The sequence below is a fragment of the Carassius auratus genome, chromosome 30, assembly GCF_003368295.1.
Source record: "Carassius auratus strain Wakin chromosome 30, ASM336829v1, whole genome shotgun sequence".
NCBI classification, from domain to species: domain Eukaryota; kingdom Metazoa; phylum Chordata; class Actinopteri; order Cypriniformes; family Cyprinidae; genus Carassius; species Carassius auratus.
In genome coordinates, this window is record NC_039272.1 from 24359447 (window position 1) to 24374397 (window position 14951).

At 36.4% G+C, this 14951-nt stretch overlaps 2 protein-coding genes across 2 annotated transcripts; both read left to right on the plus strand.

The window, feature by feature from the left end:
- Nucleotides 1–729: 729 nt before the first annotated feature.
- ncf1 (neutrophil cytosolic factor 1) lies at nt 730–4836 on the plus strand. Its single transcript, XM_026212359.1, has 11 exons — nt 730–875; nt 992–1072; nt 1254–1329; nt 2062–2227; nt 2396–2457; nt 2558–2680; nt 3255–3362; nt 3473–3590; nt 3704–3817; nt 3904–4070; nt 4453–4836. Exons 1-11 carry the CDS (start codon nt 804–806, stop codon nt 4596–4598), a joined length of 1233 nt encoding a protein of 410 aa, XP_026068144.1. The 5' UTR covers nt 730–803; the 3' UTR covers nt 4599–4836.
- A 747-nt stretch (nt 4837–5583) lies between these two features.
- On the plus strand, nt 5584–13795 carry rcc1l (RCC1 like). Its single transcript, XM_026212360.1, has 12 exons — nt 5584–5761; nt 6167–6463; nt 6905–7034; nt 7417–7545; nt 7716–7782; nt 8040–8091; nt 9526–9610; nt 9808–9989; nt 10130–10217; nt 12449–12622; nt 12844–12929; nt 13263–13795. The coding sequence occupies exons 1-12, from the start codon at nt 5702–5704 to the stop codon at nt 13338–13340; spliced, it is 1428 nt and encodes a 475-aa protein (XP_026068145.1). The 5' UTR covers nt 5584–5701; the 3' UTR covers nt 13341–13795.
- The last annotated feature ends 1156 nt before the right edge of the window (nt 13796–14951 follow it).

The following is a 14951-nucleotide window of genomic DNA, read 5'->3' on the forward strand; positions in this document are numbered from 1 at the left end:
AATGCAGGATAAGTGTCACTAATTTAACAAGTATGTGTTCAGCTTATTGTCAGCCTCTTATATGTATGCTTTACATAATTAGTGAATATGCATATAAACAGCCTTTTAATTAACTGAGTAGAATAATCATGGCTGATAGTAATACATGCAAATGTAAAAAAAACAACAAAAAACAGCAACAAGAAACAAACAAACTGGATGCTAGAACAGTGGTTACTTCATGCCCAACTGGTTAATGACAATTTGGAGTTGGCAAAACTTCAGAAAATACTTTTTTAAAAGGTCGATATTATGAAATGTTTATAAAATGTTTATGTTCCGAGGCAGATTGCCAGCAACAGCCATTTTAGGATAGTCTTGGTTTTAGTGACTTAGGAGTCCTCTTCACTACTCCTAACCTAGGAGCTAGTTTTAGAGCTAAAACACTTTGTGAAATACTCTTAGAGCAAAAATTTAGGAATTTAGGCATGACTATTTTCCATCATATACATTAATTAAAATATGTACCATTGTGTATTCTGCAAAATAGTGTCTAGATACATTCTTTATCATCCAAATTATGTTAATCATCACACATAAATAAATGTAAATACACTTACTGTAAAATGTTAAACACATAACGAGTTTCCTATCTGTATTTCATCATCAGGTTTAGATGACCAGGAGTGAAAAAGGAAGTGCTTGAGTGGTCGCCCCTCCCACTGTCATAGTCTATAATAACTCCATAAACCACAGGTGATCATAACAGCAAAGCAGACTCTCTTTTACCCCTTCACTCCGTGTTCAGACCTCTGTTGTGCAGGATGGCTCAATCTTATGTGCGACTCGTGGAACTTTTAGGCTTTGAGAAAAGATTCTTCCCCAGCCAGCACTATGTGAGTAAGCTGCTCCAAAATTGTGAAGTACAGAAAACAAGTTTAGTGTTTTGGAGGTTATCCTTTTAGCTATAAGATATAGTAAAATGGTTTCTTTTTTATTCCTTGTACTAAAGGTGTACATGCTCCTGGTTAAATGGAGTGATCAGTCTGAAAAGCTGGTGTACAGGCGCTATCCAGAAGTCCACACATTTCATGTAAGACTCCTTTTCTGTTCTCTACAATTGAAAGTGCAGTAGAGTTACATTTCCCTTTCGCTGTCTGTTTTCATTTGATTTCATTGCTGCACGTATTTCCTGTATTTCTAGTCATGCTATGTCATATTTATTTCAAATGATTTTTTTGTAATCTATAATCAGTTCTTTTTTATTTTTGCAGAAAACTTTGAAGGAAATGTTCCCTATTGAGGCAGGAGACATTGATGCAAAGGACAGAATCATTCCCAATTTACCAGGTAAAGGCTTTTGTGATTAAAGCACAGATCTTCAGCCCATTTTTAGAAAGGACAAAATGACATATCATAAATGATTTACAAAGTTCTACAGACTTACGGCAAGCAATAAATGTGTACCATAATGTGATAGTTTCATTTTTCAGAAAATACAGAAATAAGATTTGATTCTCAATATTCCTATGAAAAGAGGAAACACCTGCTTAATGTCAAGCATATCAGATATATCCGTTTATTTATTTATAGGTCATGAAAGGTGCCTCACACATAATTTTAAAACAGGTCTATTTGCATGTCATGCATTGAACTTTCTTTCTGTTTTTTCTTTGAGTATGAGTTTCAGTTCAGTTTTATGGAGGTTAAACTGTATTTTCTTTGGAACTTCCAGTGCTTTCAGGCAAGATAGTGCTATTGTAACCATGAGGTGAAAAGAGTGTGTGCAACTTGACCACACCACAGTGTTGAATTTCTCACACTGTAACATTGATTTGTGACTCAGTGTCTAGTACTGGTAGCTTATATAACATACAAAATATAATATAATATATAATATACAAGAGTTACAAATTGTGTCTTATGCAGTGTACCCTAAATACCCCTTTAAATGGCAAAATAAGTGTTAGAATCAGTAAGGCAAAAGAGTTTGTTCAACACGACCATACCGCAGAGTTGCCTGTGTTAAGACAACACAAGTGAAACATTCCATCTGATGATCTGTAATTCAATCTCTCCCAGCTCCTAAATGGCTCGACAATCAGAAAACGACAGAGACGAGGCAGGTGACTCTCGCTGAATACTTTCGTTCTCTTCTCAACTTGCCTCCGAAGATCTCCCGCTGTCAAATTGTACGTGACTTCTTCAAAATGCGGCCTGAAGATGAAACTCCACCAGCACCACATCCGTAAGTCTGTCAGGTTAAAGTTAGCTGGAGCTGTGGCTTAGTGGTTATTCACATGCTCTTATGCTTTATGCCATAGTGGTTATAACTGTACATGATGTTCACTGATAATGTCCCTACTATAAATAAAATATCAAATGTGAAACTTTGTTCACTTTTACCTTTCTATAGATACAAAAGAAATGAGACATTCATTATGTCCACAAACAGAGCACGGAGCAACACCACATCAGGTAAGATCAAATTCTACTTTTGATATATATATATATATATATATATATATGCCTTGTGCCATTTCCCGAAAGGTTATATAGCTGTGGTTCTTTTTTGCAGAGATCACAGGGCCTATCATGCTTGAGAGCTACAGAGTGATTGCAGACTACAACAAGAGCTCAAAGTATGAGCTCTCGCTAAAGATGGGAGACATGGTGGACATTGTGGAAAAAAGCCCAAATGGTGAGCAGGATGTCAAATATGGCAGTACTTATATATGATTTTTTATGAGCACTTTTTATCCAAAATACAATGACATTTTAATTGTAAATGATATACTATAATACAATTAGTATATACATTATATAAAGAAATTAATATTTTTATAACTATATAATCAGCAAGAACTAAATTAATTTCATCTAAAGTGACAGTAAAAATATTTACACAAAATGTTTGCTATATATATATTTTTGCCACCAAAAAGGAGAACAGTTTTCAACATTGGTTTAGAATAAAAACAATTTAATAGAAAAAACTTTTTAGATATGTCATTCCAGTAATATATTTCACTTCAAAATATAATACTGTTTATTTATTATTATTATTATTATTGTACTATATTTTTAATCAAATAAAAACATTAAAAAATTAAGAAATCTTATACCAACCCCAATCTTGTGAACAGTAGTGTATAATATATAATATATATGTTAAATGACTTGGATGAAATACTCACGTAGCTCTCTTCACACATTTTCACAGATTAGTCAAGGGAAAAGCAGATCTGAATTGTGATGTGATCTGATGTTTACAGGCTGGTGGTTTTGTCAGTGTGAGTCCAGGAGAGGCTGGGTGCCAGCTTCATATTTAGAGCCTCCAGATGGAGCAGATGAATCAGAGGAACCAGAGCCTAATTATGCAGGTTAGTGTGTTTTGCCATGTTTACTGCCACTGATATGAGACCCAAAACACTATTTTGGGAGTGATTAATTATGCTGTTTGTACTGTACTGATGATATTTACCCACAACAGGAGAGCTCTACAGAACCACTAAAGGGTATAACGCCGTTGAAGAGGATGAGCTGACTCTCGAGGCAGGAGAGACAATCGAGGTCATCCATAAACTTCTTGACGGGTGGTGGGTGGTCAGGTATGAGTCAGCCTCTCTAAATTTAACTTGCTGCTGTTTTGAAACAATCGAAATGCTTGCAGTCATTTGATGATGAGTCATAACTGAATCAGATTCCCAAATGTCTTATACAGGAAAGGAGAAGAGACAGGTTTCTACCCATCTATGTTCCTGTGCAGGACGGGAGAGAGGAAAAAGGTGGATGCTGAGAAGTATGTGGTCATAAGAGCAACACCACCACCCAGAAGGTAGAGCAATACGTCTTTGGTTGGTTGGTCATAATTTTCAAAATATCAGATTAAAACTTTAATTTGTATTTTATTTTGGCCAACAGGTCTACCATACGCAATGCCAACAGCATCCATCCTAAGGGACTTCAGCGAATCAGTCAGGACACCTATCGAAGACAGAGTCGACGGTTCTTACAGCAGCGAGGAAGACTAAACTCCCAATCCAGGAATGTGACACCATCACCACTGCAGGAGAGGAAGACAAACAGAGGTGTGCATTCTCCATAAAGAAACATACTGCCTCATAGTGGGATATAGCAGACAGATAAAAAAAGAAAAAAATAACAGATAATTATGCAAATATTTGTCTTCTTTATTATATTTTTTTGCTTATATGTGAACGATAATAAATCTAGCAATGATAATTGTGTACTGATTGCAGGTTTTACATTAATTCTATAATTACATTTACATAATTATTTCCTCACATAGTAACTGTCGCATCCGTCTCTTTATGTGGTTCTAACATTAATACATTGCCTGCCAAATATGTAGCTCTGGCTGACAAAGGTTTTGAAAAGATCAGTTTTACAGATCAGGATACTTTTGTTATTATTTTTTGCCTAAAATGCATTCTGTTTGTGTTTATGTAGAGAACATCGTAAAATCAGGCTCTCCTCAAGCAGAAGATCTGAATAAAAGTGTTCCAGTCATTCCTCCTCGGCCCAGTCCTCAGCTCATTCTGGAGCGCTGCACTGAGAACACATGCAAGAGAATCAGCTTCCATGAGGACAACTGAAGTCATGAAGCGTTTCATCTTGACTCAAATCTGTGTTACAAAATAATCACAGGCATTCAGATACTTGTTTATACAGAACTTGTTATAAGCTATGTGTTAGATATTTTATATGTGTAACGTTTATGTCAATCAGCTATATTCCAGTATGCATTTTTATAATTTGCTGTGCTTGTTACTATTCTTGGTGTTTTTGTAAACAGTGACAAATAAGTAAATAAATAATAGTTTTTAAATCAAATGCATGGTGATATGATGTCAAGAAGAAGGTGCTGGGAGATGGTCAGTTGGCCTACATGATTAACATATTTATGTGCTATAACTTCCTATTAAAAGTTACGATATGCCTATTACCAAAGGTCCTGTCCAAAAACCCTCAGCAGTGCCATGGATCGTTTGGTACTTTGTGGCAATGTACTTTAGCTAAACTTTTCTTTGTGTACAGGAACAAAATTAATGAAAAACAGAATGGAAACACAGGCCACGTCCATCCCCTATATCGGTTACTTCAACGATTACTAGTGTGTGCGTGTGTGTGTGTATACAAAAGGAGGCACAGTGGAAAGGGAAACACAGCAGAGACTATTTTAACCAGATTAAGAAAAGGACCAAGTAAGTAGTAAATAGTACGCTTTAAATGACAGGAAACACCCAACCGGACTTTGTGATCATTGCCATATACCTGGACGTGTATTAAAGAACATAATTTACTGGAATGCAGTTGGGACGGACACAGAATTAAATATTTGATTTGTGTTTTTGACTAAAACGGGACTAAATAATATGAAAAAACAAGATGCTGTGCATGGGAAGTAACTAGCTCTGGACCAGACGATGGCGGTAACGCAACACTAAAGGATGCAAGCTGTCGGTAAAACCAAAAGAAGAAGTAGTAGTTTGTGTTTGTGTGTACGTCATGCGTCAGACATCGTACGTCCTCGTACGTCACAGTTCATACGTTGAGCTGTCATGGCTGCCTCCGTAGACAACATGTCTGAGCAGCATAAAACACGAATTTCATATTATATTACTGTGTAGGTTTCATTTCAGCCGTCGAGACAGTTTGGAGAGTCGCAGATATGCTCATGTGTTAATTATATTATGTGATGTTAAGTATTGGAAGCGGTGTGTCAAATAAATTCGAGAGGATTTTTCCATCATTGAGTGTGAGTATTATTGAATTCACCTCCAAACAAAACAAGAGTACAGAATGCTTTAGTATCATATAGTAGTACAATTAACTTTATATGTTTCATATACATATATTAATTTACCATTGTGTTTACAAGGTGCACCATGATACCTCAGACCAAAAGTCATGTGAATATTACTTTGTAAATTTGATTACCATATATATGTATTTATTGTTTTTACATGCTTCTCCAAGGTACGTAAGAGAATACCAGATATAAACTACCATGATGAATGCTACCGTGCATAAATAAAAAAAATAAAAAATGTATAATCATGCTTATGCCATATTTCATGTTAGTATTGGATTAATTTCACGAAAATTCAGCATTGGAATAAAGTATTTCAGAGTTTATGTTGGAATTCTGTGTTTTATGCAGGTGACTGTCATAATGGCATTAGTCAGCCTTCGCTCCTGTGGCCGTCGTGGTTTTCAGCTGGGTCTCCGTGCATATGCCACTCGATCAGTTAGCACCCCAAGAAAGCGTGAGCAGCGAGATGACACCCCCGTGTTCCAGTATGTGGGGCAGCACAGGAAGCCCCAAGGGAAGGTGTTTGTGTGGGGCTTCAGCTACACTGGAGCTTTAGGGATCCCTAGCTTTGTAGTGCCAGACAGTGGAAGAAAAAAGCCCAGGAAGTACCAGCTCACACCTTACCGCCTGGATACTGAACAGAAGGTGATGTTCTACCCTAACTTAAACAAAGAAAGTACCAAAAAATGCGAGAAATGTGATAAATATTTTAAAAACTGCCGTTCAAAAGTTTAGGGTTGTTAATATTTATTTATTGTTTTGAAGAAGTCTTATATATTTGCATTTTTTTTTGTTACAAATACAATAAAAATAGCATTATTCTGAAATATTATTACAAAGCTGCTACAAATATTCAGCAGCCATTGCTCTAGTCTTTAGTGAAGTATTGCTTAATATGTTTGCGGGAACCTTGATGTGTGTTATAGAATTCTTTAATGAATAGAAAGTTCAAAAAGACATTTTAGATATTAGAAATCTTTTGTATCATTATAAATGTTTTTACTGCCACTCTTGATCAATAGAATATGACCTGGCCAAAAAAATGCCTTTTTTATGGTCGTATATGTTATGTTTGCATTTTGGTAGATTTCCTCAGCAGCCTGTGGATATGGCTTCACCCTATTGGCATCTAATAGCAGAGATCTGACCAAATTGTGGGGCATGGGCCTTAACAAAGACTCCCAGCTGGGCTTTCAGCGTACTCAACATGACCGACGTAAGAAACCCCAAAATACCATTGCACTCTACTGTCAGTAACTCATGTGCCCATGGTAAAGCATTTCCAACAGTGGTTTGAAATAACTACCACAAAATAATTGCAAGGTACTACACTAGCAGTTTCGTGACAGGTTTTTGTTGGGAAGTAGGGTTGTTACAGTACCATTTTTTCTTCTCTGTTCTTCTCTGATGGTAGCTAATGTGAAAATGTTCTTCAGCACTTCCTTTTGAACATGCCATGGGAAGATTTATGTAGTGGCCGTTAATGATCCATTCAGTTCCTCTTTAAAGTAATGAGCTGCAAACCGAATCTACTAATTAACAAGCAAGATTTTCGCCAAGAACATTCCTAAATCAGCTGCTTTGTCTTGTGTTTGCAGATAAGAGTTACGACTATGTCCTGGAAGCGTCTCCGGTGTCTCTTCCGCTGGTGAACCCTCAGGAGACACGAGTGCTGCAGGTCTCATGTGGACGTGCTCACTCACTAGTGCTCACAGACTCTGAGGGAGGTCAGCAAACACTATAACCTCTCTGCCATGTATTGTCATTATAAAGCACCTTTCTGTAGCGCAAGGTGTTCTCAGTTGTATTTATAGGTGCTCAGATTCTATATGAAGTAAATCAATTTCAAATGCTGTAGTGTGATGAGTCCTTCATGTCTCTCTTTCTCTCTCATTAGTTTTCAGCATGGGTAATAATGCTTATGGGCAGTGTGGGAGGAAGATTGTGGAGGATGAAGTGTACAGGTTTGTCCTTCAGCAGTATTTTTCACCAAAGGACTTACCAAAGCATGATGGGGAAATGCTGTTTTTGTGGGTTTATGATTTGAGCAGTAACATTAGAGACAATACTATCAACTCAAATACTAACCATTTTATCCAAGAAGAGCATGAAATGTACTCAGGTTTCATTATTTGCTAATAATCTTTCTGAGCATAAAGCTTAAGCTGCTTTTATTGAAATGTTATTAGAGAATGGTAATCCTTTCTTCTGTTTCCTGCAGTGGCAGTCATGTTGTTCACAAGATTGAGGGCTTTGACAGTCGAGTCACCCAGGTATGTGATGATGACCTACTGTACTTTAGCATGATACAGTATATTGATGGATTCATAGTTGATGGTAAATGCAACAATATCAACATCTAAATACATTTCTTACAGACCTAACATTCTTAGTAGTTCTAATAATTCCTAATCTAGTTTTCTACTCGAATTCTTTTGATGGAAACTCACAGTTATAAAATTTAAATTCCTCTTGTGTCTTTTCAACTCAAAATCAAAATAATTAATCACCCTATAAAAATGTGGGGGTTATATTCAAACACAATTAAGCAGTTTCAACTAGATAATAAATGTTTCTTGAATAGCAAGGCAGCATATTAAAATGATTTCTGATGCATCATGTGACACTGAAGAATTAAGTAATAGTTGCTAAAAAAATATAGCTTTGCCATCATAGAAAAAAATAAAACGATATTAAATATATTATTAAATTAGAAAACACCTTTTTTATAATGTATTTTATTAATGTGGCATTTATGTACATAAGACTCTTCTTTCAGAAACTTTTGAATGGCAGTATTAAATAGTATTTTACATAAAGACTATAAAAACTGATTTATGGACCATTAAGATTTCTGTGCATTGTGACTCCTACTCAGATATTGAAAATAGAAATGTGATCATTATTATAAAAAAAAAATGGTATTAAAATTGTAAAGTACATTTGTCAAAAAACATTTGATAGTATACCATATCATACATTTTGTGTAACATTTATTGATTTATTATTTTCTTTAGGAAAATGAACATGATGACTTACGAGTTGATTACATGAATTTCCTAGCATTAGGATAATGAGAATTTGATGTTAAATGTGTTTAGTTACTCAAAGTGGTGGTTGATTGCGATTTTCACATTTTTAACGTTAGTAAGTTTGTAATGTTGCTGTTTGAGAATAAACTATATCTGCAAAGTTGCAGCACTGAAAGTTCAATGCAAACGGAGATATCATCTTTTAAAATTCTGGCCATTTAATGTCTACAAAAACAGCTGGTAAGGGACTACAACGAGCTTCTTCCCGGGTCTGTTACATCACAAACCCAGATAAACCCCACCCCCGGGAACACACAACAAAGGGGGCGAGGCCATGTTGTGCTGCTTTAGAGAAGAGGAAGAGAAAACTAGGGGTGCATGTAAAAATCTGTGCATATGAATCGCGATTCTGTCTTCTAACGATTCTAATGGATTTACAAGTTTCAAAACCAGTTTTCTAAAGCAGCGGTTCTCAATCCTGTTCCTCGCGCCACCCTGTCTGCATCTCTCTCTCTCTCATTCAGATTGTCAGATAAGCTCCAACAAACTGTTCATTTATACACTTATTTTCATGGATGCACGTATGGTTGCTGTGCTGTATTAAAGCTTTAATCAGAATAAAACCATATATTAAAAGCTATATATTTCATCTGTCCTGCTCCTCTCGTCCTGTAGGTGGCTTGTGGGCAGGATCACAGTCTGTTTCTCACAGACAGAGGCTCAGTGTATGCCTGTGGGTGGGGTGCAGATGGACAAACAGGTTAGTTTCACCATTCATCTGTCATTGTTTCTTTTCTTTTAGACCCTCTTTTTGTTCCACTCCATTATGAAACTCTCCTTTAGGCATTTTCCCAAAATTGTATCCAGAAAACAGTCGGTGACTCACGGCTCTTACTTGTACACTTTAGACCATGTGACCCTTCCCTCAGGATTAATGTCTCTGGTATGTATTTTAAGGCCTGGGCCATCACAACAAGGCCTCCTGTCCTGTACCTGTCGGAGGAGATCTGGCTGGGGTCAAAGTTCAGCAGGTGGCCACATATGGAGACTGTAGTTTGGCCGTGTCCACAGACGGGCAGGTTTTTGGTTGGGGAAACTCTGAGTACCTGCAGCTTGCCTCTGTCACTGAGGCCACACAGGTAAAGAGCACAACTGGCAAACGGATACCAGTGATTGTTCACCGTCACAGAAGTAACACTTAAGGAGTTTCATATGTAAAATATAGTCAAAGTGCAACAATGACAGGCTGAGCAGCTCATTTGCAAAGTCTGATTTTCAGATTAGCTCTCCACGGCTGCTGGCCCTGAGGGGTGTGGGTCGAGTCAGACAGGCGGCATGTGGAGGAACACAGGTGGCTGTGCTGAACGGTAAGATTACACTCTTATTCAGGCAAGCAACTCTTCAGTTTACTGGAACAATTCAGTGCACTTAAAAAGAAAAAGACCTAAAATACTATGGTGCTCTCTGAAGTACAATGTAAATTGTTCCTGAATATGGTAAATAGCACAATTAATATTTTATGTTAAGTACTTTGACTAAACAAAAATGATAAATGTTGCCATAGCAACTAGCTAAACTTATACAAGTTAATATTGTATTTCAATTGATGAAAATGTTTAGTTCTGGTTGTAGTTAAAGTATTTTCAAGGGGATAAGCATAAACCTGGTTTATTTTAGCTTTTAATTTTTAAGTTTAGTTTATATAATGTACAAAATATATTTAATTAATATCAATACAGTAATATGAGGTAATATATTCAAACCTAGTGTTAACACTTGATACCATAAACAATCATTGTACTTTAGTGCTTTACCAACTGTGTGTGTATACAGGTCCTTCTCAAAAAATTTGCATATTGTGAAAAAGTTCATTATTTTCCATAATGTAATGATAAAAATTAAACCTTCATATTTTAGTTTCATTGCACACCAACTGAAATATTTCAGGTCTTTTATTGTTTTAATACTGATGATTTTGGCATACAGCTCATGAAAACCCAAAATTCCAATTCCAATCTCAAAAAATTAGCATATTTCATCCGACCAATAAAAGAAAAGTGTTTTTAATACAAAAAAAAGTCAACCTTCAAATAATTATGTTCGTTATGCACTCAATACTTGGTCGGGAATCCTTTTGCAGAAATGACTGCTTCAATGCGGCGTGGCATGGAGGCAATCAGCCTGTGGCACTGCTGAGGTGTTATGGAGGCCCAGGATGCTTCGATAGCGACCTTAAGCTCATCCAGAGTGTTGGGTCTTGCGTCTCTCAACTTTCTCTTCACAATATCCCACAGATTCTCTATGGGGATCACGTCAGGAGAGTTGGCAGGCCAATTGAGCACAGTAATACCATGGTCAGTAAACCATTTACCAGTGGTTTTGGCACTGTGAGCAGGTGCCAGGTCGTGCTAAAAAACGAAATCTTCATCTCCATAAAGCTTTTCAGCAGATGGAAGCATGAAGTGCTCCAAAATCTCCTGATAGCTAGCTGCATTGACCCTGCCCTTGATAAAACACAGTGGACCAACACCAGCAGCTGACATGCCACCCCAGACCATCACTGACTGTGGGTACTTGACACTGGACTTCAGGCATTTTGCCATTTCCTTCTCCCCAGTCTTCCTCCAGACTCTGGCACCGAGTCTGATTTCCGAATGACATGCAAAATTTGCTTTCATCTGAAAAAAGTACTTTGGACCACTGATCAACAGTCCAGTGCTGCTTCTCTGTAGCCCATTTCCTGCACACGCCTGTGCACGGTGGCTCTGGATGTTTCTACTCCAGACTCAGTCCACTGCTTCGCAGGTCCCCCAAGGTCTGGAATCGGTCCTTCTCCACAGTCTTCCTCAGGGTCCGGTCACCTCTTCTCGTTGTGCAGCCTTTTTTGCCACACTTTTTACTTCCCACTGAGGTGCCTTGATACAGCACTCTGGGAACAGCCTATTCGTTCAGAAATTTCTTTCTGTGTCTTACCCTCTCGCTTGAGGGTGTCAATGATGGCCTTCATTGGCAGTCTTACCCATGATTGCGGTTTTGAGTAATGAACCAGGCTGGGAGTTTTTAAAAGCCTCAGGAATCTTTTGCAGTTGTTTAGAGTTAATTAGTTGATTCAGATGATTAGGTTAATAGCTCGTTTAGAGAACCTTTTCATGATATGCTAATTTTTTGAGATAGGAATTTTGGGTTTTCATGAGCTGTATGCCAAAATCATCAGTATTAAAACAATAAAAGACCTGATATATTTCAGTTGGTGTGCAATTAATCTAAAATATATGAAAGTTAAATTTTTATCATTACATTATGGAAAAGAATGAACTTATATATATATATATATATATATATATATATATATATATGTATGTATATATATGTATATATATATATATATGAATTAATATTTTATATGCATATTTTATAGATAAAGTGGTTACATGGTTTGTCATTATCATAATTGAAAATGCTCAATGGATTTTAATATTTGAATGCACAATTGTTGAACCTGCTGTACTGGACAGTGTTGAAAATCGTAAATTGTTGCTTTGAATGATCTTTTCTTTGCAATGCTTATGTAACAAATTAAATAACTCAATCTCTGTAGAGGAAGGAGAAGTGTTTGTTTGGGGTTTTGGAATCCTGGGAAAAGGCCCGAAACTTTCCGAGTCTGCTATCCCAGAAAGAGTGCCAGCCACGTTTTTTGGGAGGTCAGAGTTCAACCCTACAGTGAAGGTCTCGTCCATCCGCTGTGGACTCAATCACTTTGCAGCTATCACAGGTAATCTACAGTCAGAGTTATTGACTATGATTATTATTATGAGGTTCTCCTGAAGTGATTTTAAATGTGCTCTCATGCAGGATACTGTTAATGTTCTTTCTCCTAAAAACACCTGCTACAAATGCTTGCATAACCATGGGGTATTAAATCCAGTCTGGTCCCTGGCTAACATCCACGTAAATAGAAGGCTGAGTTATTTACTCCATGAATATTGTTTTCAGATCGAAGTGAGCTGTTTGTTTGGGGTAAGAATATGAGAGGATGTCTCGGCATTGGAAAACACGATGACCAGTATTTTCCATGGAGGGTAAGAAACCAAAAACATTGCATTCTTTCTTTTAACACGAGAAACTGTAGATTGCAGAGCTTGGGCTGCCAGTTGAATTTTTGACCAATATTATTACATAAAATGCTGTTTAATTATTATAATGAATCACAGCTAATCACAAAGATCAAAATTTACTTAGAAAAGCTCCCAATGAACAATTTCAACTCATTGCATGACGTGAAAACATTGAATAGACAAAAAATGTATACTTTTTGTTAATTGTAGTAAATTAACAGAACTATATGCAGTATAGTTAGTTGTTAATCTGTTTTTTTTTTATGCTAATGCTCGTCATTTGCTCATTTGTGTTAGGTGACCGTGCCAGGCCATGTGACGGATGTTGCATGTGGTGTTGACCACATGGTGGCGCTTGTCAGATCAATCATATGAGACTGTCAAGGCAAATTCGTACTATTATTTCAGGCACTTCAGCGAACACCATCAGAATGCCACGTTTCATTATTTCTCCAGAACCTTTGGACTTGTTACAGGCCCTCACTCAGGAGTCTTCCTGTCTCTGCATCAAGCCTTTAAGGCTGTACTTAAGGTAACAAGGAAATGTGACACCTCCTCTGCTGTTGACAGTGCTGACCTCAAAAATAGACATGAGTCTAACTGCTAAATAACTCAAGACCTCTTAATGAGTCTTATGTTGGCTACTTGGACATTTTGGAAGTTTGCTCTAAATAATAAATTGTCAGCACCTGAGGTGGACACCGTGTTCAAACTGTGCTGTTTCAATATCTGCTTGTCTTGTTTAAAATCACACTGAATGGAAAACAATTTATATAAAAACTGTACATTTACGTGAAAAGTATATTTAAATTAAAATGCATATGGCTTTACTGTGCCGTGAGAGGTTTTTGGCAAAGCACTTCCCATCTTTTTAAAACTGCTACAATTTGAGTAATGAATTATCTATCAATGCATTTGTTATTACTGGATAAGAAACAACCTATATGTGACCCTGGACTACAAAAAGTCTTAAGTTATGGGAGTATATTTGTAGCAATAGCCAACAAAATGTCAAAATTATTTTTATGCCAAAAACCATTAGGATATTAGGATTATGTTCCATGAAAAAAATTTGATTGTAATATGCATTGCTAAGAACTTCTTTCGGACAACATTAAAGGTGATTTTCTTTGTATTTTTTGTAAATATTCAAATATCAAATTTTCAAATATTGTCCTCTCCTCACAAACCATACATCAATGGAAAGCTTGTTTAATCAGCTTTCGGATGATGTAGAAATCTCAATTAAAAAAAAAGTACCCTTATGACTGGTTTTATGGTTCAGGGTCATATAGAATAGATGGATGGATCACATATATTATAAAATAAAATAGTTAAAACTAAACTAAATAATGGTCTCAAAAGAAGTGGCTTGCCAGTTTTGTTAATTGAGCACGTACTAGATGATTCAATATTTTAGAGCATAACCAATTAAATAATAATAAAAGAAAATTCTAAAGGATGGTTGTTTTTCAGGCCTAAAAAAATCATTTATATTATATATAAATTAATTGCTTTTAGGTGGGTGCAAAAATGTATAAATATAAAGGAGAAGCAACTTATAAGGGATCATTTTAAAAGTATGCTTTTGGAGGCCTTAAATGAAGACTTAAAAAAGTACACTTGGTCTTAAAGGGGGGGTGAAATGCTATTTCATGCATACTGAGTTTTTTACACTGTTAAAGAGTTGGATTCCCATGCTAAACATGGACAAAAGTTTCAAAAATTAAGTTGTACGTTTGAATATAGTAAAACTAAATACTTTTTGGAGTTATGAAAGATGCAGTACTACTCTATAGGTTATCAAGATTAACAGGATATTGAGTGAAAACGAGCATTTCACCCCCCCTTTAAGCCACTTCAGGGACAGAACATAAAATATTAAAGGGGGGGGGGGGTGAAATGCTCGTTTTCACTCAATACCCTGTTAATCTTGAGTACGTATAGAGTAGTACTGCATCCTTCATAACTCCAAAAAGTCTTTAG

What these genes read in the sequence shown, in the direction of transcription:
- ncf1 (XM_026212359.1), top strand. Translation starts at nt 804, where the DNA reads ATGGCTCAATCTTATGTGCGACTCGTGGAACTTTTAGGCTTTGAGAAA. An exon ending in AATCATTCCCAATTTACCAG is followed by an intron (nt 1,330 to 2,061) that starts GTAAAGGCTTTT and finishes AATCTCTCCCAG; the next exon opens with CTCCTAAATGGCTCGACAAT. An exon ending in GACGGGTGGTGGGTGGTCAG is followed by an intron (nt 3,591 to 3,703) that starts GTATGAGTCAGC and finishes TGTCTTATACAG; the next exon opens with GAAAGGAGAAGAGACAGGTT.
- rcc1l (XM_026212360.1), top strand. Translation starts at nt 5,702, where the DNA reads ATGTTAAGTATTGGAAGCGGTGTGTCAAATAAATTCGAGAGGATTTTT. An exon ending in ACAGGTGGCTGTGCTGAACG is followed by an intron (nt 10,218 to 12,448) that starts GTAAGATTACAC and finishes CAATCTCTGTAG; the next exon opens with AGGAAGGAGAAGTGTTTGTT. An exon ending in ACCAGTATTTTCCATGGAGG is followed by an intron (nt 12,930 to 13,262) that starts GTAAGAAACCAA and finishes CATTTGTGTTAG; the next exon opens with GTGACCGTGCCAGGCCATGT.